Source organism: Anopheles gambiae, chromosome 3, assembly GCF_943734735.2.
Source record: "Anopheles gambiae chromosome 3, idAnoGambNW_F1_1, whole genome shotgun sequence".
Classification (NCBI taxonomy): Eukaryota; Metazoa; Arthropoda; class Insecta; order Diptera; family Culicidae; genus Anopheles; species Anopheles gambiae.
Window position 1 is genome coordinate 55,558,314 of NC_064602.1, and position 23,184 is coordinate 55,581,497.

Sequence of the window (23,184 nt, forward strand, 5' to 3'; positions counted from 1 at the left end):
TATTTTTCTACGCACTGTACGTTCTATTATTCCAAATTGCGTCGGGCAATTTGCAAATGCTGAATAGTAGTTGTATATTCCGTCGACATCCTCAACCCAGGTGTTGAGATGGTTCGGGTTACCGTGAAATTCCGGCAACATTTTAAGGATGTCAGGGACCTGTCCCATTTGTATGAAGAATTTCATTTCTTCTTGGCGTTGTTCCATCTTTTTTTCTAACTAGATTCTAACTAGGTAGACGTAGATTACAAAAAAATGATCGAACGGTCTTTCACGATGAATAAATTAGTGCACCTATTCGCGCTACAACACCGCAAATCACCAATTGGAAGGCGATAGCTCTAAGGCTGGATTACGTATTCTCTGGTTGAACAAAGACAGCTATAGGTAGCTTCACTCCAGTACTAGGAGCTTATACGTTTACTAATTTTTTTCTTTTTATTCGTGCCCCAGTTATCGAGTCGAGTCGCTTCTCTTCGGAGGTTGCTTACAGACTGGGTTTATTCTAAGAAAATATCTATTACATATGTGGTTCACGCATTGTTACGAGTAACCGTGCCGACAAACCGCGTGTCCCTTATTATGGCATGCGGAATGTAAACAAGCTAAATGACAGGAGATAGGTTTAGACGTTTAGATAGGGTGACAAGATCGATCTTCGAATTTCGAACATTTCAGAAAGGACAACGTTCGCTGCGTAACGCGATGGCGCAACGGCCATCGCGGGAAAAAAGGGATAAATACACCGTGCGCAGAACAAACGGTCTCTTTAATAGTTAGCGAACGACAGACCGCGTTTTTTAAAACTACTAAAACCCAAGCTTGTGAGTTTATAATCGGTCGATCCTTTTTTAAATAAAGTAAAGTTTTGTACGTTAATAAAACGGTCGTTATATCTTGTTCGCCGCCGTCGAGGAGCCGACGGAGTTGCAGTTGCAACATTTTTTAAAAAACGCGTTTGCGATTAATAACGCGCTGTTTTAGTGCCAATCGCCAGCCAAGGCATCGTCGCGAGTGAGAATAGTGAAGCCTGCAGAATGTCCCGTACGCCGATCTTTCATCAAGGAGAGCCTCTACTCGAAGGGCTGGAGCCGCTTCCCCCCTCCGTTGGAAGGCCAAGCAGTACTGGCAGATCCGGCAGAACCAGTGCAGATCCGTTGGCCAACTCTACTTCCAGGCCTACGGACACTGGACGGGCGTCATCGAGACCACCGTCGAGGGCATCATCAAACCCGCGAAACGACACCCTCGACGAGTTGGTGAGGAGAGCCCGCGAAGCTAAACGCGAGCTAGCGGCAATCGAGCGCGAGATAGCAGACGTTGTTGTGGAAGCAACGTCTTCGATTGCTGAAAAGGAGCAGGAAATAGAGGAGTGGCTGCATACTACGGATCGTGTCGGAGAGCTGGACCAACGGCCACAGGAATTTAACATTCCCGCCACCGCTACTGGGCCGATGCGTTCGGATAACCATCTCCTACCTCCCTACGCCGTCGAAGTGCCGCCTGTGACATGTAGAAAACCGAACGTGCAATCTACCGCGATTGAAGAGGAACTTCATCGGATCGATAAGCAGTGCGAACAACAGCTGCTTGAAGAGAGACTGGTCGCGATCGAACGGTGTGAACGACGTCGTATGGCGGAGAAAAAACGCATACTGGAAGAATCATGCCGCCCTTCTGCAAGCCCAATCGCGAGACCTGATGAAAGGCTAGCTAACCAGTACAGACCAGCCGTTAGCTTTGTGCCAGTGATACCAGAAAGGACAACACCACACCCCACAGCACATAGTTACTCTGCAAATTTTCCGCTATTTAACCAGAGTCAAGTGTCAGCGCGAAAATGTACGAGCCGTGAATTGCCTGTCTTCAGTGGTGACCCTAAGGAATGGATGGCGTTCATTTCGAACTATGAACACTCTACGGCGATATGTGGCTACACAAATGATGAAAATATGCTGCGGCTGCAGGCGTCTTTGAAGGGAAAGGCTCGTGAAGCAGTTGCTAGTTGTCTGCTATATCCCGATAGTATCCCTGAAGTGATCGAGATTTTGAAGGAGTGCTACGGCCGTCCAGAACTAGTGGTGAACACACTGATGGCCAATATTCGCCGCATGCCGCCCCCGAAGGAAGACCGGTTCGACGCCTTAGTGGATTATGGTGTCGCTGTGAGGAACTTCTGTGCATCGATAACGGGATCTGGACTGCACAGCTATTTCGATGGTGAACCCCTGCTGGAGGAGCTGGTGGACAAGCTGCCGCCGAATATAAGGCTGAACTGGTACTATTACCAGAACCGCTGTACACATACCACGCTGGCAGTTTTCAACGAGTGGGTGAAGGAGCTTGTACGCGCAGCCAGTCGAGGTGTAAAGCATACCAGCGGTCGTAGGGAGGTGAAGCATGACAATAATATCCGTCAGTACGACCGTAAGTACGCTCATCAGTGCATTCATTCCACAGGTCAGACAGCAGTAACAACATCACAACCAGTTACAACTGAGGGCAACAATTGGCGTTGCTCTGCGTGTGGGGATGGATGTCCTAACGTGTCCAACTGCAGCAGGTTCCTAGGCATGTGTGTGAGTTCGCGTTGGACAACTATAAAGCGTGCGTCACTGTGTAGAACGTGCCTCCGCAAGCACCCAGGTGCATGCCCAGTAACTACGTTGTGCGGAGTAAATGGGTGCGAACGCCGTCATCATCAGTTGTTACACTCGTCCGGTAGCAGCCAACTATTATCAGACATCCCGCCAGAATTGAGTCGAGTCAACACCAGCTGTAATGTGCATTCTGGTACTTCCGGAGGAGTTATGTTCAAGTATGTGCCGGTTACGTTATATGGGAATGGGAAGAAGGTTGATACTATCGCTATTTTAGATGACGGATCGTCGACAACGTTTATGGAGCATGACTTGCTGAAACAGCTAGGCATCAGTGGCAAGCATCGTCCATTATGCATATCGTGGACCGGTAACCAAAGCAGGGTTGAAGACGAGTCCGTAGAATTATCTGTTAAGATATCTGGCGTTGGGTCATCTATCATATATGACACGAACACGGTCCATACAGTTCGTACCCTTGGCTTATGTGATCAATCAGTAGAACCGACGCAATTAGCCACTCAGTACAGCCATTTGAGAGGTCTTCCACTACCATTATATCAAAATGCCTCGGCGAAGGTCCTAATTGGCATTGATAATTGCTTCTTGAGTCAAACTCTTAAAACGGTCGAAAGAGGGGCAAACGAGTCGTCAGCATCAAAAACCCGACTTGGATGGGTAGTTTACGGGCCATGCTCAAGTAGCGCATCAGATTGTAACCGGTACGACGGAAATACATTTATGAACGTCCATATCTGCCCCTGCAATAAAAAAAAGACGATGAGATGGATCTGGCTCTAAAAGAATACTTCTCTTTAGAATCGCTAGGAGTATATCGACCAATGAAACAATTGCGCTCTGATGACGAAGAACATGCGCTTAAAATTCTTTCCTCGAATGTTCGGTTGGTAGATGGGCATTTCGAAGCGAGCCTTCTGTGGAAGTACGACACAATAAAACTTCCTGATAATAAAGCGATGGCTTTGAGGCGTCACGAATGTCTGGAGAGAAAACTGCGCCGTAATCCAGAACTGAATAAAGCCATGCACTCCAAAATTGCAGAGTACGAACAAAAAGGGTACATCAGAAAGCTTTCACCAATAGAACAAAGCAGCAAAAAGCCAAATGACTGGTTCCTACCGATTTTTCCTGTCACGAACCCGAACAAACCTGGCAAGATACGAGTAGTATTTGATGCTGCTGCAAAGGTGAATGGGGTCAGCCTAAACTAGTTTTTACTGACCGGACCGGATCAACTTGTAGGACTGCTCACGGTTCTTTATAAATTTCGGGAATATAAGGTAGCAGTAACCGGTGACATTCGAGAAATGTTTTTTAAGTGCGGATGAACCCGCGAGACCAACGAAGTCAAATGTTTCTCTGGAATGATGGAGAAATTGGAAGCACTCCTCAACAATATTTGCTACAGGTTATGACGTTTGGTGCAGCATGTTCTCCAAGCACCGCGCACTATGTAAAAAATATGAACGCAGAAAGATTTGAAGAACAACATCAAAGGGCAGTCGAATGCATCAAATATGAGCACTACGTTGATGACATGCTCTCTAGTATAGAAACTGAAGATGAAGCTATCCAATTAGCACAGGAAGTTTGCTTCATTCACTCACAAGGCGGATTTGAGATCCGTAATTGGTTGTCCAATTCATCAAAGGTTAAAGCTGCAATGAACCGGGTTAAGCCTGGAGCAGAAGCACCCGTCGAAGTTGAACTTGCGACAGAGAAAGTACTCGGCATGTGGTGGAACACGGAGACGGATGTGTTTACGTTCAAAATCTCTCCACGATATGAACCTGTGGCGACCACGTTATAGCCTCACCACAGTCCGGAGCTGACGTCAACCGTCAATTCAAAATATCGGGCACTCTAATTCGAACACCCTAATTCAAGCACCCTAATTCGAGCAACCTTATTCGAGCACCCTTTTTTTTTTTTTTTTTTTTTTTTTTTTTTTTTTTTGTTAACGAAGAGTGAGCATATTCCATCCCCCTCTCCGACTCACCCAACTCGGCCGGTACGCTTGTGGTGCGTATTACTTCTTGCGGAGTCGTGTGTGCGGTTGCACCCTGGGTCACGACGCATCTTCTGCGGCGATCTGGTCTGCTGATTCTGCTTATTACGGTGCTTTCCGTGGTGCGACGCGGTCCCTTTGGTCCTATCGCCCACACTTCGGGTGGGCAATGGGGGGGTCTGCATCGTTGGTCACCACTCCAAGCTCGTAAGGCAGTTCTCCTGGAACAAAATTTTGACAGAGGAAACAAGAAAAAGGAGAAAGAGATAGAAGAAAGCTGAAAATAGAGTAGAGAAAAGAAAAACGAAAGCTGGAAAGAAACGAAAAGAAAGAGATAAAAGATTAGTAACTTTCCAGCTTACGGTGGCCCTTGCGGCGCGGGTTGTTGCCGTGCCGCAGGGCCCGAGGGACCCCCATTTGCGTCCCTCGCCCGCCGTCTGGCCCGCCTGCGTCGCCTTGCCGTTGGTGGACGCTCAACATCCCATCTCGCTTGGAGAGTGGAGAAGATTGTCCTGGCGGCAGCGCGGACGGCCTCCCACGTATCGCTGCGGGCGCACATTTCCGAGACAATGTTATCCATTGTTACTCGGGAATGGCACCGCTGCTGCATCTCGTTCCGGATCCGATCGAACCGTGGACAGTGGAACAGCACGTGTTCAACGTCTTCCACGGCGTCCCCACATTCAGGGCAGTTGGGCGAGCCCTCCAGGATGCCTTTCTCGACGAAATAGGAGCGCAAGAACCCGTGCCCCGTGAGGAGCTGGGTGAGGAAAAAGTCGACTTCCCCATGCTTGCGGCTGACCCAGAGATTAATGTCTGGAATCAGCCTCCTCGTCTTCAGTCCTGGTGCTCCTGGTTGCCCTGCACCCGTTGTCCACTGGTCCTGCCAGCGCCTCATCGTCTCCTCCCGTTGCCGTTTCCGTATGTCCGATTGAACACCACCACTCGCTGCCTTTTCGTCGTGGCAGCGGATATCCTCCTGCATGAGGAGGACTAACGGGGTGGTGTTGGCGACAACGCAAGCGGCATCATAAGACACGGTCTGGAAGGCGCTGGCGACTCGGAGAGCCCCCGGTCGATGCGCCCTTTGGACCGATTTGCGATGGGTCTCCTTGTCGAGCACCCATCGCCCCCAGGTGGCAACTCCGTATCGGATGATGCTGTTGCCGACGTTTACGAGCTGTCTCCTACTGCGGCTCTTAGGACCACGCTTGTTCGGCATCAGGCAGGTCAAGGCGTTCGTAATCCGTGAAGCCTTATTGACCACTCTTTCCAGATGCCGGCTGTGGTGCTGTTTGCGGCAGAGGTCCACTCCCAGGTACTTCAGCGTTTCCGTGGATTGGATCGAGTGACCGCCCGCATGAAGCTCTGCGAGCTGCGGGACATGATGGGTACAAAAGATCATGAACCCGGTCTTTTGGTGGGCAAGTTCCAAACCGACTCCTTGCAGCCACCGCTCGATCCTCTCCAGGTTAGCCGTTGCTAATGCGCTGACCTGTTCCGTGGTCCTTCCCAAAAATGTGAAGGCCACGTCGTCAGCAAACCCGATGATGTCCGCTCGTAGTCCCTCGAGCGGCAAGCGGAGTAGGTCGTCGTACATGACGTTCCAAAGTGTTGGTCCTAGAACCGAACCCTGAGGAACGCCTGCAGATACAGTCCTCGACACTACTCCTTCATCCGTATCATAGTGGAGCGTTCGGCCAATGAAATAGTTCCGCAGCAACGCCTGCAAATAAGGCGGAGTGTTTTTACGCTGCAGAGCTTGGCCGATCGCTGTCCAGTTTGCCGAGTTAAAGGCATTCCGGACGTCCACCGTTACCACCGCACAGAGACGATCTCCCTTTCGCTTCTTGTCTAGAGCGACTTTCCCGTTGTTCATCACCCGAGTGATGGCATCAACGGTTGAACGCCCTTTACGGAAACCGTATTGGGCGTCCGAAAGTCCCCCGGTCGACTCCAGATGGGTTGTCAGCCTCCGCTGAATCAACCGCTCTAAAATTTTCCCCAGCACACTCAGCAAACAAATTGGCCGGTACGACGAGGGCTCCCCAGGTGGTTTCCCCGACTTGGTAAGCAGCACCAGCTGTTGCCGCTTCCATGCGTCGGGGAAAGTGCCTGCCTCTTATTCGAGCACCCTAATTCGAGCAATAGTTACCAACTTAGCCAGACTAAACTATTTCCCGTTAAAAGATTATAAAAGCCGTCGTTCCCACCACGCGTTCTCTTCTCTTTTCGTTCTCACCCGCTAGTGGACGTGCTCCCGTAACTGCGTAACCCGTGATAAAAAACATTGTAAAAAATTGTATTTTGTGACATCTTGGGAATCCAAATAAAAAAGTGGTCTACCCACGAGGTAGCCAAAACTGGTGACCCCGACGTGATTCCCGAGATTCCCCGATCGACAGATTCATCATCGGCCCGCTTTCGCCTTTCCACGCTACGCGGTTCCCGTTCGCCCAGGTCCGTCAACGCCGCGAGTAAAATCGGTACGTGTAGTGTGTGTATCAAGCGTCGCCGAGTGTCGTGCCTTTTTTTTCGCAAGGACAAAAACCGTGTTCGATCGTGTTTCCGCGCGTGCATAAAAGTGTCGCGAGTGCCCTTCACGCCTGCGTGTACATAAGCGTCGCGAGTGCCCTACACGCCCGCGTGTGCATAATCGTCGCGAGTGCCCTACACGCCCGTGTGTGCGTAATCGTCGCGTGTGTCCTTCACGCCCGTGTGTGCGTAATCGTCGCGTGTGTCCTTCACGCCCGTGTGTGCGTAAGTGTCGCGAGTGTCCCGTCCCGAGTGCATTGTTCTCCATACGCACCGACGTGTTTCCCTTGCATCGTGAACCCGCATCGCTACAGAGGATCGAACCACGGGTTACATCGCCGTCCCCAAAGAGAAGGAAGAGCAACGATCCCATCGTTCCAGCCCGGACAAAAGAAAGCGCTCCTTGTAAAGCCGTTGACTGCCGCCATTTTGCACGTTCGACGCCATTGACAGCCGCCATTTTTGTCTCGCTGAAGTAAGCCCAACTCCCGACTACCACGTCACTTCTTTTGTTCTCGCTTCTCGTGAAACCACGTGCTCGCAAGCGAATAAAAGATGATGCAACATAGTCCAGAACGTCAACCCGCTCCCCAAGCGGCAACGCACGATGCACCTCCGGTGAACACGGAGAGAACTGGCACGTCCCAAGCAACAAATGCCATGACAGCAGCAGAAACGGCAAGTGATCCTCGAGTGGAAGCAGCACAGACCGTTCGACTGAGTGTACCCGAAATGGACCTGCACAATTTGCCTGCGTACTTTTGTGCACTGGAGCATTGGTTCGCCGCGACCGGAATCACCGCCAAAATGGACCATAAGCGCTACCACGTATTGATGGCCCAAATTCCTCTTCGAGTGTATAACGAGATCCAGCCGATAATCGAGAATGTACCTGCGACGGAACGGTACAATTACATCAAGCGGAACATCCTCCAGCATTTCGGGGAATCCCAGCGTAGCCGCCTTCATCGTCTCCTATACGGCATGGACTTAGGGGACCGCAAGCCATCCCAGCTGCTAGCTGAAATGCACCGAGCCTCCAGCGACACGTTGGCCAGTACGCTCCTCACCGACCTTTGGATCAACAAGCTTCCGCCACATGTGCAATCGGCCGTCGTTGCTGCATCCGGAAGTGTAACTGAGAAAGCTGCTGTCGCCGATACGATGGTGGAGTGCCTGTCCGCATCCAACAACGCCAGTGTGCACCATGCCGTAGCCGGGGTGCGCACCACACCCAACGATTTCGAGCAACGCATTTCGCGCCAGGTGGACGAACTCACACAGCAACTCAACGACTTCATCACAGAGTGTCGTAACCATGAACAACGCCAAAGTCGACCGCGCCCACGTCCACCAGTGTCATCTCGTGTCGGTACAGAACCATCTGAAGGAGAGTGCTACTACCATCGACGTTACGGAACAGCCGCCCGGACCTGCCGCCAGCCCTGTTCGTTTCCAGCCCCTGTCAGCCAGCGCGTCGGCCAGCCGTCATCTTCAGCCTGAGGACACGCTGGAGATATCGGATCGCAGGTGGCTACCATCTCACCTGTGAGCAGTCGGTTGATGGTGATCGACCGACGAACCAACCAGCGTTACCTGATCGATACTGGTGCCGATGTCTCCGTGTTACCGAAGCCAGCCAACTACACCCCCCCGACGCCGTCCACCATGCGACTGTTTGCAGCCAACGGTACTCCGATCATGGTATTTGGTGAGTCCTTCCGTACACTTGATTTTAGTTTACGCCGCCCCTTTGTGTGGAATTTTATTATCGCGGACGTAAGCTCTGCTATCATTGGAGCGGACTTTCTTCGCCATTACCATCTTCTAGTAGACCTTCGACAGCGCTGTTTGGTGGATGCCCAAACCAACCTACGTGTGCCAGGACTTCCGGATACCACTCGACAAACCGCCGTCAAAGTGTGCGACGCAAATTCACCGATGGCCGACCTGCTGAACGAGTTTCTTACACTCATCACAAACTCACCGGGTGTGAGGATGCAATCCGAGGTGGTACATCGTATCGAAACAACGGGTCCTCCAACTTTCGCCCGTTCGCGTCGTCTTCCACCCGACAAGTACCAAGCAGCCAAAGCAGAATTCGACTCCCTCGTGCAGCTAGGAATTTGCAGACCGTCCAGTAGCAGTTGGGCCAGCCCGCTGCATATGGTTAAAAAGGCTGATGGTTCCTGGCGTCCGTGCGGTGATTATCGGTCCCTCAACGCGCGTACCACCCCTGACCGGTATCCATTGCCTTATCTACAAGACTTCACGATGCAACTGGGAGGAAAAACCGTTTTCTCAAAGGTGGATCTACAGAAAGCCTACCACCAGATCTCCATCCATCCAGAGGACATTCCGAAAACAGCGATCATCACTCCTTTCGGTCTATTCGAGTACGTGACGATGCCCTTCGGATTACGCAATGCGGCGCAGACGTTCCAACGGCTAATCCACGATGTGCTACGCGGCTTGAACTTTGTGTTTCCCTATATCGACGACATTATAGTGGCCTCGAAGACACCAGAAGAACATCGCGAACACCTGCGACTGCTATTTGCTCGCCTCACGCAGCACGGTTTGACCATCAACCTTGCGAAGTGCGAGTTTGCCCAGCCTGAGATCTCCTTCCTGGGACACCGTGTTACGTCTGAAGGCATCCTACCACTGGAAGAGAAAGTCGACACCATACGTCAGTTCCCGAAGCCAAACACTGTCATGGAGCTTAAGCGATTTTTGGCGATGATCAACTTCTACAGGCGCTTCATCCCCCACGCGCTGCGAGCACAAGGACCGCTCCTGGAGATGATTCCCGGCAACAAACGGCGAGATAAGTCATCGCTGACGTGGACCCCAGCTACCGACACGGCCTTTGAGGACTGCAAACGGCAACTTGCACAGGCTACCATGCTGGTACACCCTGTACCATCCGCCGAACTATCACTGTGGTGTGATGCTTCCGATTTCGCTGCCGGCGCCGCCTTACATCAGGTCATCGACGGGCAGATGCAGCCGCTCGGTTTCTTCTCCCGAAAGTTCGACAACGCACAGCGCCGTTATTCCACGTACGATCGCGAACTAGCAGCTGTTTACTTGGCCGTCCGGTATTTTCGTCATCAGTTGGAAGGACGTTCTTTCCATATTTACACGGATCATAAACCTCTGGTTTATGCTTTCCGCCAGTCGCTGGATAAGGCCTCTCCTAGACAAGCACGGCACCTCGACTTTATTGGCCAGTTCACTACCGACATCCGACATGTTGAAGGCCAGGAAAACGTCACTGCCGACTTGCTGTCCCGAATCGAACCCATCCAGTCATCAACATCCATCGACTACGAGAAATTGGCCGAAGACCAGACCCGAGATCCCGAGCTCGCCGACATCCTCAGCGGAAAGACAAGGACGGACCTGGTCCTTCAACGAGTTCCAATACCTGGCAGCAGCATGGCTTTGTACTGCGATTGCCCCGCCGGCATCATTCGTCCGTATGTCACGAAACCGTTTCGTCAACAACTACTACGCGCGGTTCATCAGATGAGTCATCCCAGAGCGAAAACTACCACGAAGCTGATGACGGAGAGATTCGTCTGGCTGAACATCCGCCGAGATACGCGAGATTTCGTCCGCCACTGCTTAGCGTGTCAGGCTACGAAGGTGCAACGCCATACCCGCAGCCCTCTAGGACGCTACCCGGTACCGGATGCTAGGTTCACACACATCAACCTGGACCTGGTTGGACCGTTCCCGATCAGCAATGGACATCGTTACTGCCTCACAATCATCGATCGCTTCACACGCTGGCCAGAAGCTATTCCCATCCCTGACATAACATCAACGACTGTAGCCGCAGCCCTACTCAGTGGATGGATAGCTCGCTTTGGCGTTCCATCGTTCATCACCACGGATCAAGGCAGGCAGTTCGAGTCGACGCTTTTCGCGGAGCTGAACCAGTTACTGGGCATCAAACATCTACGCACAACGGCCTATCATCCGCAGGCCAACGGCTTGATAGAACGATGGCACCGTACGCTGAAGGCAGCTATTTGTACCAGAAACACCGCTCATTGGACAGACCACCTTCCCATCATACTCCTTGGATTGCGCACAGCGTACAAAGACGACATTAAAGCTTCGCCAGCAGAGCTGGTTTATGGAAGCACGCTAAAGATCCCAGCGGTGTTTTTCAATAGCAGCCCGATGACCTGCCTGCCAGACACCACCGAGTTCACCAAGTCGCTTAAGTAAGCCATGAACACCATTCGCCCAACACAAACGGCCTGGCATGACAAAGCAACACCCTTCGTCCATTCGGATCTTCGGACATGCAGCCACGTCTTCGTCCGGAATGACACCGTCCGCCCAGCCCTTACCCCACCGTACCAAGGGCCTTACAAGGTGCTTAGGCGTAGTGACAAGTCATTCGAAGTCCTGATCAACGAGAGGGCAACTAACATCTCTATTGACCGCCTGAAACCGTGCTACTCACTCCAGCAACCCGAGCAAGTGACACAGCTTACGCCGCCATCTGCAGCAGAGTATACGCCACCACCACCAGCGCTACCACCACCAGCTTCACCACCATCAGCGCCACCACCACCAGCTTCACCACCACCGACAGAGCCGTCACCTCCGAACGACTTCTCGACCGGAGTTACGCGTTCACAGCGACGTGTCATCATCCCCGTTCGTTACCGGTAACTCCAGTCTAGCAGGGGAGCACTGTGGCGACCACGTTATAGCCTCACCACAGTCCGGAGCTGACGTCAACCGTCAATTCAAAATATCGGGCACTCTAATTCGAACACCCTAATTCAAGCACCCTAATTCGAGCAACCTTATTCGAGCACCCTAATTCGAGCAATAGTTACCAACTTAGCCAGACTAAACTATTTCCCGTTAAAAGATTATAAAAGCCGCCGTTCCCACCACGCGTTCTCTTCTCTTTTCGTTCTCACCCGCTAGTGGACGTGCTCCCGTAACTGCGTAACCCGTGATAAAAAACATTGTAAAAAATTGTATTTTGTGACATCTTGGGAATCCAAATAAAAAAGTGGTCTACCCACGAGGTAGCCAAAAACCGCATACATTACTACAAGGACGAGTACCTACAAAGAGAGAGATTTTGAAACTACTCATGTCTATATATGATCCTCTGGGGCTAATTGGTCACCTTCTCATGTACCTGAAGATCCTGCTGCAAGAAGTGTGGCGCGCAAAGACTCAATGGGATGAAGAAATTTCTGGTAGTTTGCTTGTGAAATGGCAAACATGGGTATCCGTTCTACCTAGTTTACAATTTGTGAGCATACCGAGGTGTTACCGGCAGGCCACGCATTTAAATCAATGTCACATAGAACTTCACATCTTTTGCGACGCCAGTGAGAACGGGATGGCCGCTGTAGCCTACTTTAGATTCGAAAGAGACGGGCTGATAGAATGTGCATTGGTGGGCTCAAAAACTAAAGTTGCACCGATATCCTTCACATCCATACCAAGGTTAGAGCTTCAAGCGGCAGTCATAGGAACACGATTGGCCCAAACAATAAAAAGCTCGCATCGTCTGCAAATCACTCGTGAAGTTTATTGGACGGATTCACGAACCGTCATTAGCTGGATTAATGCAGATCACCGAAAGTATAGCCAATTCGTTGCCGTACGCATCAGCGAAATTGTGGAAACCTCTAATGCTGTAGATTGGTACTGGGTGTCCACGAAAATGAACGTAGCCGATGAAGGGACAAAATGGCAAAAGGTTCCGGAACTCGGGCCCACCAGCAGATGGTTCCGCGGTCCCGATTTCCTATGGAAATCGACCAGTGAGTGGCCAAAAAAGGAAATGGAACCGGGTGCAACGGACGAAGAAATACGCCACAAATTACTGCACCACTCGATGTATATGCCACTATTAGAGTTCACTCGTTTTTCTAAGTGGCAGCGGCTGCTACGAGCAGTCGCATACGTATACCGCTTCATAACAAATTGTCGAAAGGGTAATCTGAAACAACGAGGAGAACTTACGCAGGATGAACTTGTACAAGCTGAAAATGCAATCTATCGACAAGCTCAGAGAGACGAATATGCGGATGAAATCGGGATGTTAAGCGATATCGAGCTACAATATCAGCCTTGGAAAAAGCCACTCAAAAAGACTAGTCCGCTATACCAACTGAGCCCTTTCATCGATGAACACAAAGTCCTGCGAATGAAGGGAAGAATCGAGAAATGCATGTGGGTTGGCGATGACACCAAACGACCGGTGATAATTCCGAATAACCACTATGCCACCGAACTAATAATCAGTTGGTATCACGAGAAATATCGGCACGCGAACCATCAAACAGCACTCAATGAAATACGACTTAAATATCACGTTCCGAAGCTCAAGAGCACTTATAGCCGAGTAAGACGCTGTTGTCAATACTGCAAGGTATATAAAACCGCTCCACAAAATCCTGCTATGGGAGACCTCCCGTACCAACGGCTAGCTGCCTACCAGCATCCATTTTCTTACACCGGAATCGACTACTTCGGACCGATGATAGTAGCAGTCGGGAGAAGAACCGAAAAACGCTGGGGGGTGATTTTCACCTGCCTCACTACCAGAGGAATACACATCGAGGTTGCGCATAGTCTTTCTACAGACTCGTGTATTTTCGCGATCCGCAATTTCACCGCTAGAAAGGGACTGCCACTGGAGTTCGTTAGTGATAGAGGCACCAATTTTGTAGGCGCATCTCGTGAACTGAAGGAAGCTGCTGCACTGATTGATGTGGATCGGTTGATGGCAGAGTTTGTGCAACCCGGGACAAAGTGGGGTTTTAACCCACCTGCAGCACCGCATTTTGGTGGGTCATGGGAGAGATTGATCCAATCAATAAAAAAGACGCTTGCCTCCTTTGACCTTCCTCATCACCCCACCGATGAGCTATTACGGGCTAGGTTGAGTGAAGTGGAGCTGATCGTTAACTCACGACCCCTGACAGAAATTCCACTCGAAGATGAAGCTGAATCTCCCTTAACGCCAAATCATTTCATTTTAGGCAGTTCGAACGGAAGCAAGCCTCCGCTACCCTTTGACGATTCCACTCCGTCCGTGCGTAAATCCTGGAAATCAGCACAACAGTTTGCAGACATGTTTTGGAAGAGATGGGTAATCGAGTACCTACCAACACTAACGAAGCGATCGAGATGGTACAAGCAGACGAAACCATTAGATGAAGGCGACTTGGTATTGGTTGCGGATGGAAACAACCCGCGGAACTGCTGGCCTAGGGGACGAATTGTAAAGGTGTATCGAGCTGCTGACAATCAAGTGCGGCGCGTAACTAAACAGACAAATAGTGGATTGTTAGATAGACCGGCAGTAAATGTTGCTATATTGGAGGTCGGCACAACGAAGCTAAGCCGCTGAGAGCGACATACCGGGGGGGAGAATGTTACGAGTAACCGTGCCGACAAACCGCGTGTCCCTTATTATGGCATGCGGAATGTAAACAAGCTAAATGACAGGAGATAGGTTTAGACGTTTAGATAGGGTGACAAGATCGATCTTCGAATTTCGAACATTTCAGAAAGGGCAACGTTCGCTGCGTAACGCGATGGCGCAACGGCCATCGCGGGAAAAAAAGGGATAAATACACCGTGCGCAGAACAAACGGTCTCTTTAAAAGTTAGCGAACGACAGACCGCGTTTTTTTAAAACTACTAAAACCCAAGCTTGTGAGTTTATAATCGGTCGATCCTTTTTTAAATAAAGTAAAGTTTTGTACGTTAATAAAACGGTCGTTATATCTTGTTCGCCGCCGTCGAGGAGCCGACGGAGTTGCAGTTGCAACACGCATACTTATAATTAAACCTAACACTATCAACGCAATACTACTTAGCTATGTATCTAATAACCTATACAAATACTAATAAGATATTTACAGTGTGGTAACTTGGATATTAATAATTAAAATCTCTAAAGATTAACGAATGACTAAGGATTCATGAATCTCAATGGATTCATAAATCTGTATAAAATTATAAACTTTTAACTTTGTTTTGCTACGGGGAGACGGTCCATGCGAAGATTGAACCCACAACGGGCAAGTCAAAAGATTCATGATTTTTTACAGATTCTTGAATATTTGAAGATACATGAATCTTTGAAGACTCCTGAATCTCATCACTGAATATTCATATAAATGAATCTCAACGAAAGATTCATTAAACCTAATACTTTGAACTACCCACTCAATTTGTTTTAATTTAAATAAATTTTTGCTTATGATTCATCAAACACATAACATAAAGTTAGAACGAACTTAGATTAACTTAAATTATATTCCTTTTTTGTAGCCCGTACAAGTAAATCTGAACCACATGCTTTGTCCAGCACTGAAAGATCCTTTCGAAGGCTCCAACTACCGTGTATATGCTGTGTTCCATGAGGCAATCCTATGCACACTACTTTGCAAAATAATCACTTTTCTGTTCAGTCCGCTGCCTTCGCCAATTATAAATCGTCCACCGTTCATCAAAAACGGAAAACCAACCGACGTTTCTACAGTAATTTCTGCTGCTGCTATGAGTACGTCTACATCGCTTCCTCCACATCTTATTACATCATCTCGCCCATCTTCAAGATCGTCATCACCAGCGAAAGCATCAACTATTTTGCAGGAGAATAATATTATTATAAAAACTAGTAAAATTGACTAGGACAGTTTTAGTCTATTTCAAATTCTTTGTTGCATACTCGGGCTTAAGATAATGGTCTACAATAGTTGAGAAAATTTCACGTCCAGTATCTATATACATAAAGGCTGTTCATAGATAAAAATAATTACAATTTTAATCTATTATCTTTCCCATGCTAGGAAAAAGCATGGAATAGTATGATATAAAATATAATTTTTGTATTTTTTTTGTTTTCAATGTGCGAAGTTTATCCCACATTCGGTACGTATCGTTTTATAAATTCTAATTATAGAGGGGTTTACGATTCAAGTCATGTTTTTATAAGGAGTTTTACACTTGGCGGCTGAAATAATTTCAACACTTACTATAAAACCATATAGCATCAGATTTTCAGTCTTGATTATTTCAGCCTTAAAAATATGTAAAAAAGACTCACTGCAGACTCATGCTCATAAATGATTGAATTCTTTCATGTGAAATATAGATAATTAATTAATAATTATTAAAAACTATTTGATTCGATATTTTTTTGATTTATAAGTTCTAGAGTATGTTCCAGAGATACAAGGTTTTTGTGTACCCGAGGCATCTGCGTATCTCGAATATCACGTTTTTCAACCAAAATGCACATAATAAATGATTATTTTTTGTTAAATTTGATACTTGTATACATTTTATCATTTTATTAAAATGATTTGTGCAACAAAATAAAGATATTCAGACAAATACTTAAAATGCGGAAAGCAAAAATACAATTTATTTTGTATTTCACAATTTTTCAACAAAACAAAAAACAACAAACATTGTTTTGATTTGAGATATAAATGGTCAAATTAAAAAAAACCGCGTGTCTTGGAATCTGCGTGTGTCGAGAACCGCGCCACTCGGAATCAGACTGTTCAACCTATTTCAAACAGAAATAAAGAAAACCAAACGTTTTTAACACTCTGAGTGCCATGGCTATCACATATGATAGCCAGTTTTGTTTCCTGGGGTGCCATGTCTATCATGTATGATAACCAGGGATGACTGACTTCAAATCTTAATATCTTGTTACAGATTGGGGGTATTGTCATGAATTTTAGCAAAAAAAGATCAACTAAATGATACATAATTTTGCAATTTATACGGTGTTTGTAATTTTTATTATATTTATTTTTATATAATAATTCTTAACCATATATACCCAACTATAACCATAAATAGTCAAAATAAAAGAATATAAATGCAAAATAACAATTCCTTTGATTAATATAGTGTAGCCACATATATTTTAGTTATAATGTGAGTTTTAAAAACATCTGATATACAGCAGATATTATTTAAATTATTATTTAAATGACAACATACGTTAGTTACATGATCCTCATTCAATGAAGCATCTTGTTGAGAACAAATCTATACATAAATTTTAACTGTTGTTTTGCCAATATAATTATCAAGACCATGTAAAGCAATAAAAAAACGTCAAGAAATCAACCAAAATAGTATTTAAAATCATTATTTTAACAATTTTTTAGTTTGTTTACATTCAGTAATACTTCCCTGGGGGCTATGGGTATAATATATGATAGCCATCAATAATGTAAACAAAAAGTGCTTAGCCCCCAGGGAAACATAAACAAAAATGATCTGGCACTCACAGTGTTAACATGCATCTTTGTTTGTTTACAAATGGGGAAATACAATATAGCGGAACGTAACTGTCAAATGGAAATATTGTTCACCGCCAGGCTACAATTTCAGCTTTCTGGCTTAAATTTTAGGCTGATTAAGGAGATCAGATGATGGAACATAGAGCATTTTGACATAAGGTCCCCGGGATTCAAAACAGTGTTTAATTTTTTTAAATTGTAGATGGATTTTATCAAACATGTTTTGTGAATTACTGTACACTAATAATGATTAAACATATTTTGGGCCTTGCAAGTTCTTATTTAACACTAAAATAGAGATTGAGGAGTAAATAAAATGAGTGATATTTCGTGAATTTAATGTATAATTCACTGTGTTAACGAAATATTCAAGGATGACAATTAAATAATCGTTTATATTACTTTTTCTACATTCAATTATCATTATCTACGAGACGCATAGACGATTCAAGTGAAATAGGTAATTTTACTTACTTGAATTTAGATTTCGTAACTACACAAATTCTCAACAATATTGTTAATTTGACTCATTTTCCCGATAACATCAATAAACATGCAAAATTGCACTTAAGTACTAAAAATTATGTTCTATTTGCTATGCTGCATTAACGGAATCTAATAATTAATAATTTTCAAATGACATGAGATTCCTCAATTATGGCAATCCCTAAAGACGCTTTTCCATCACCAGATCTCTTTAATGCACCTTGTTTTAACGGTAGAAAGGTATGTCTAGCCTAAAAAGAATTTCTGGAAAGCAATCATGCGTTTAAAAAACAACAAAACATAAAAATTGGATTTAGGTCAGCCACCAAGTTACAAAAAACTATCTACTCAGAGAATAATTCAAGCATTGATAATGATCTGGAATGTAAAGCATAGGAAGTCCCCGAGAAAAGCAGTAGTTGTTATACGCGAATTCGGAGATACGCGGATTTCTAAATTTTATAGTTTTTTAGCTACTTGTACTTGTACTACTTGTACTACTTGATTTGACACATACATTGCAAAATAAATGCAAAATAAACTTCCTTTTGGTAGAATTTTATAAAAAGAAGTTATGAGCTTTAAATTTTCAATCGTAATTCTATCAAATAATTGAACCAGAAAAACCATTCATATAACCATTCATAACCCGAAGCAGTGAAACTACGACATACGCGGAAATTTTAAATACGATTTTTCTTTTCAGTCTGCATTAACGCTAGGTTTACGGGGGTTTCCTATCTCCTATCTCTATGAACACTTCCTTTAAATAAAATCGATGACGGTTGGATAAGAATACGTATTTAGATAACTTAATATAATAGGAAAACAATCTATCAAAATTATGTGTCGCTTACCAATCGTGGTTTCCATAGAAATTAATCTGCTTATTGCCAATTACGAAATGTAATTGTGATAGTCGTTATTGTTTCACCAACATATGATGTGATAATGATTATGTTACAAATTTGCTAAATGTATATTCACACATATACATTTAAAAACTAACTTAAAATTAAATTGAACTAGTGATATTATGGCTGGAAAACACGAGATTCGACTTACGCGGAGATTCGAGATACGAGGGATCTTGCAACTGTTTTTGGTTCCTAGTAGTGGTGTTTCTTGAACTTCGATTCACTGTCAACTATTGAATATGTGCTTTTTAGTTGGCACTTTTTTTCCCACGGTCCGTGAAAGAGAAAAAGTCGAGGAGTTTAGAACGAATAGACAGAAAGTGAAAAATTTGACAGTTAAGTCTAACATTAGCCGCTATCGCGAAAGAAATGGTTTGAAATTAACAGTTGTTACAAATTAACCACAGTCATTAAAAATTCCTAGAATTTGGCATCGCTAACGCGTTGAGTTCATTTGTTAATTTTAACTGATCGTTAGACAGTCGTTAAACCTATGCCGTCGTTAAACAAACGACTGTCAAGAACGTATGTGATACAAATTAACAGTCGTTTAATTATACTAGCTGGTATCGCGAAAGAATTGGTTTAAAATTAACAGTCGTTAAAAATTAACCAGAGTCGTTAAAAATTGCTAGAATTTGGCATCGCGAACGCATTGAGTTCATTTGTTAATTTTAACGACTGGTCCTATGCTGTCGTTAAACAAACGACTGTCAAGAGCGTATGCGATACAAATTAACAGTCGTTTAATTATACTGCTCGAATTTTTTACCCGTGTTTGCCTATAAGCGATATCGAGCAGTCGATAACTGTTTTGACGGTCGTTTATTTTAACAGGAATGAACAACAAATGAACTCGGTTAAACCAAAATGAACTTTAAACGACTGTTAAAATGTGTTCATTTATTCGCGATGCCGGCTACTGTTCGATGTTTTCCCCGTGTTTACCTATATGCGATACCGAGCAGTCGTTATCTGTTTTGACGATCGTTTATTTTAACAGGAATGAACCACAAATGAACTCGGTTAAAGTATAATGAACTTTAAACGACTGTTAAAATGTGTTCATTTATTTGCGATGCCGAATATTGTTTTTTTTTGCTATTCCAGACATTTGTTTTGCTCCTAATTGTAAAAATTCTTTGTTCTATGGCTGATTTTATTCAAGGTTCTCATTTATTATTTGTCGCCGGGTTATAAGCAAAGGAAGGTATGCATATTGCACCAGTGTGTGCCGGTTGGATGTTTCATTTTACTCTCAGTGTGTAATTGAAAGTAAATAGGAGTCGAGAGAGAAAGAGGAACTGGGAACTACTCGGTGAAATAACTCAAGAGCTCATGATTAGAGTATTGCCGTTCGATAGATTGATAAAACCAGTCTTTAGAATAAATTACAATAAGGTAAAACAATTAATCAAGCTAATCAGCAATTACGTGATTGGAATAATTAAAAATTAAAGCCACCTGCATATAGACAAACAAGGTTTAAAGCAGATACTAAATTTAGTTTAAAAGTAAAGTAGGTTATATTTAAGAGAATGATGAAAAAAAAACTGTATTAATTGATTTTTATCTAAAAAATAGGACTTCTTTTACCCAGTTGCAGAATGTTCTGTGCTGTTTTATGCCAGCTATTCTTTTCGTTCTTCCAACAAGGCCGTTGCATACGGTAGTGGTTCGTGGTCACGGAATGGCAAACAATCAAAAAGTTATCAAATAGTTCTGAATATAGAGTATGCTGTAATTACTTCTTATTCTCCAAAAGTGATTGACCGCAAAAAAAAAAAATTAACCAATGTAAGCTTCCTAATATCTTAATCCTAATGACCACTTTTCCGCATAAGGTAATGGTCAGAAGCCGATTGTGCCACATGCGGCAAGAAAAGAGTTTTCTCAATTTTCTAGCTTTTCAAGGTATTATAATGATATTTTGTTGTTTCTTTATAAAAATAATCATTATTTGATATGATTTGACATGTGAAATAAAATCGCATGCGACAGATTCGCAAGTGCTGTCATTAACGTCAAATCCCATACATAAAGCTTGCGGCAAAATCGCATGCGGCGAGGTTCTGACCGCTGCCTAAACCAGTAACCGTTTGTTTGTAAACACTTTTTTCATGAAACTAACAAAAGCGAGCTGAAAATATCATCCTAGGCTTGGCATCAACCTTTTCTCCTTAATAGATCCCATCAAACATTGCGAGGGTTGCGAGTAGTATCTTATGATATTTTAAATAATATTAATTTTTTATTCATAAATTATTTTTTTGTGGTTTTATTTGGCGAAAAGATCACTATTTCAATTTTTGTGGATTTTTTCAAAAAAAAATGGTAAAAATCCAGGTGTTTAGTATGCTACAAATCGCACTGTTATACCTGCTCTCGGGGTGCTATAGTTATAACTGCTAAAACTAGGGGCGAAAAAACTGCCTAGGCTCGCAAGCTCTTTAATGCGAGGGCTCTGGTGCTGTGAACTTGTATGGCGTGTGAGCCCTCGCGCGCCCTCGAAAATTGCTGTCAATTGCACGGTGGGATCTTTCGTTTTTCCATCCAAAAAAAAAAAATCAAAAATTTTGCACTTACAACAATTTTTTTTCTACAATTTTGTGTTTTTTTAAACTGGTGTTTTTTCCATAAAAATGCATGCCAACTAAAAAGCGTTGAACTATTGAATTCTGTCTGTACATATTTCAGGAGATTTGAAGATTAGCACAGGATTGAATTCAATCATGGAATTCGAATCAATTAAATAATAACTCATTTTTATTATTAATGCACTTCAAAAAATAATAAAAGATAAAATCAACCAGTTTCTTTCGAAATAATAAAATCATAACTTATTATTAAAAGAAAAGAATAAGAATGCTTTCGCCTTCAATTTATTAGCCACTTTGTGATACAAATGTGCTAGAAGGTATAGTAAGTTTTTTCTTGTTTTTATTATTTTATTATTCTTAATCTACTATAAAAAATCTATAGCTTATAATAAACGTAAATCAGCAGATCTTTTGTATATTTCTAAGAAAAAATATGCTAACACAGGTGGTATAACACGCCTGCATGAATTTTGCAACATAAAGGTGCCCTCCCTTAACAAGTACCTCCTTAACAAAGCGTTCGTCTTAGAGCGAAAGGTGCATTTGAGAGCGCTGAAGAGAATAATACTCGCAAAACAGGGCGATGTGACAAGCATTACATTTTCATAGCCAAAAGCAAGCAACTTCAATAAAAACAGTGTAAAAAGAAGTCACGCGGTATTTTTCAGTGTCAATATTGTGTTTACTGACCAGTAGCTCTGTAAAAAAATTGTTACATTTTTTGGTATTTAAAATTAAATCCAATAAATAGTTGTTCATAAAATCGACGCGAAAACCTGGCTATCTCTCGAATTGTTTTCAAATTTTATTCGTATGCAATGTGGGCGTGATTAATGAATCAGTTTAACTTATTTGAAACATATTTGAATCAAACGCAAAACTTATTCAATATATTAATTCTAAGCAGTCACTGAATTGCTCACAAACAACAATCGGCCTGATACCAGACAATATTACCATAAAGACATCTCGCGAATACACTCATCGCTCTTTTAATAAATTTGCGGGTTCACCTTATAAACAGCGGGTAAACATAGTCCAATCAGTTTCCTATTTGATTAAATTTTGTAATCCATTGCAGTTGGATAAGTAATTATGCTAGGATAAAATTTAATTGTTGTACATCAAAATATAGAGCAATTTGAAAAATTGTTGCACACTTAAAGAAACAGCCAACAAATTTCCTTTGTTTGAAATGGATAAAACCACTTTGTTTATGTTATGTGTGTCTTGTATGCATCAGTATGGTTTGAAAAATAATATGTATACTTTATTTGAAGGTTACAAATTATAAATAAAGACAGACATATTGATTTTTAAACCTATTCAAAAATACAGTTCTTGCAGATTTGTAAAAACTCCAAGGCTGTCAAGTTATATGTCTCTGGGATGCGATAGTGTGCCGCAGTCTTACGATACAAATGCGCAGATCCCGGTATCGTCAACGTTTCCAAGTATCGTTCCGCAGTCTTGCGATTGACTCCCGCAGGTTTATCAAAGTATCCCGTGGTCTTGAGTTCTAAAGGAAATTCATGTATGTAAAATGTTAGCTTTCATATTTCAATGTTTATAAATATTTAAATAAACTATAATTTACACGCAGTTTGCAATAATCAGGTAGTGTGCAACAATTGGCAAATAACCCTAGTTGTATAATATAGAAATTCTTTTTTTGCAAGC

The 23,184-nt window shown here is 44.1% G+C and overlaps 1 protein-coding gene across 21 annotated transcripts in view; it reads left to right on the forward strand.

The window, feature by feature from the left end:
• LOC1268478 (transmembrane protein 164) overlaps positions 1-23,184 on the forward strand; it is a 106,354-nt gene that overhangs the window by 56,855 nt on the left and 26,315 nt on the right. For 14 of the 21 annotated variants that reach the window (XM_061658701.1, XM_061658700.1, XM_061658702.1 and 11 more), the window contains one exon: positions 15,505-22,829. The exons of the other annotated variants lie outside the window; for them this stretch is intronic. In XM_061658701.1, coding sequence (XP_061514685.1) covers positions 15,505-15,867 — 363 coding nt within the window. In that variant the 3' untranslated portion in view covers positions 15,868-22,829. Of the gene's footprint in view, positions 1-15,504; positions 22,830-23,184 lie in introns of those variants that run through there. 21 annotated transcript variants of the gene reach the window in all.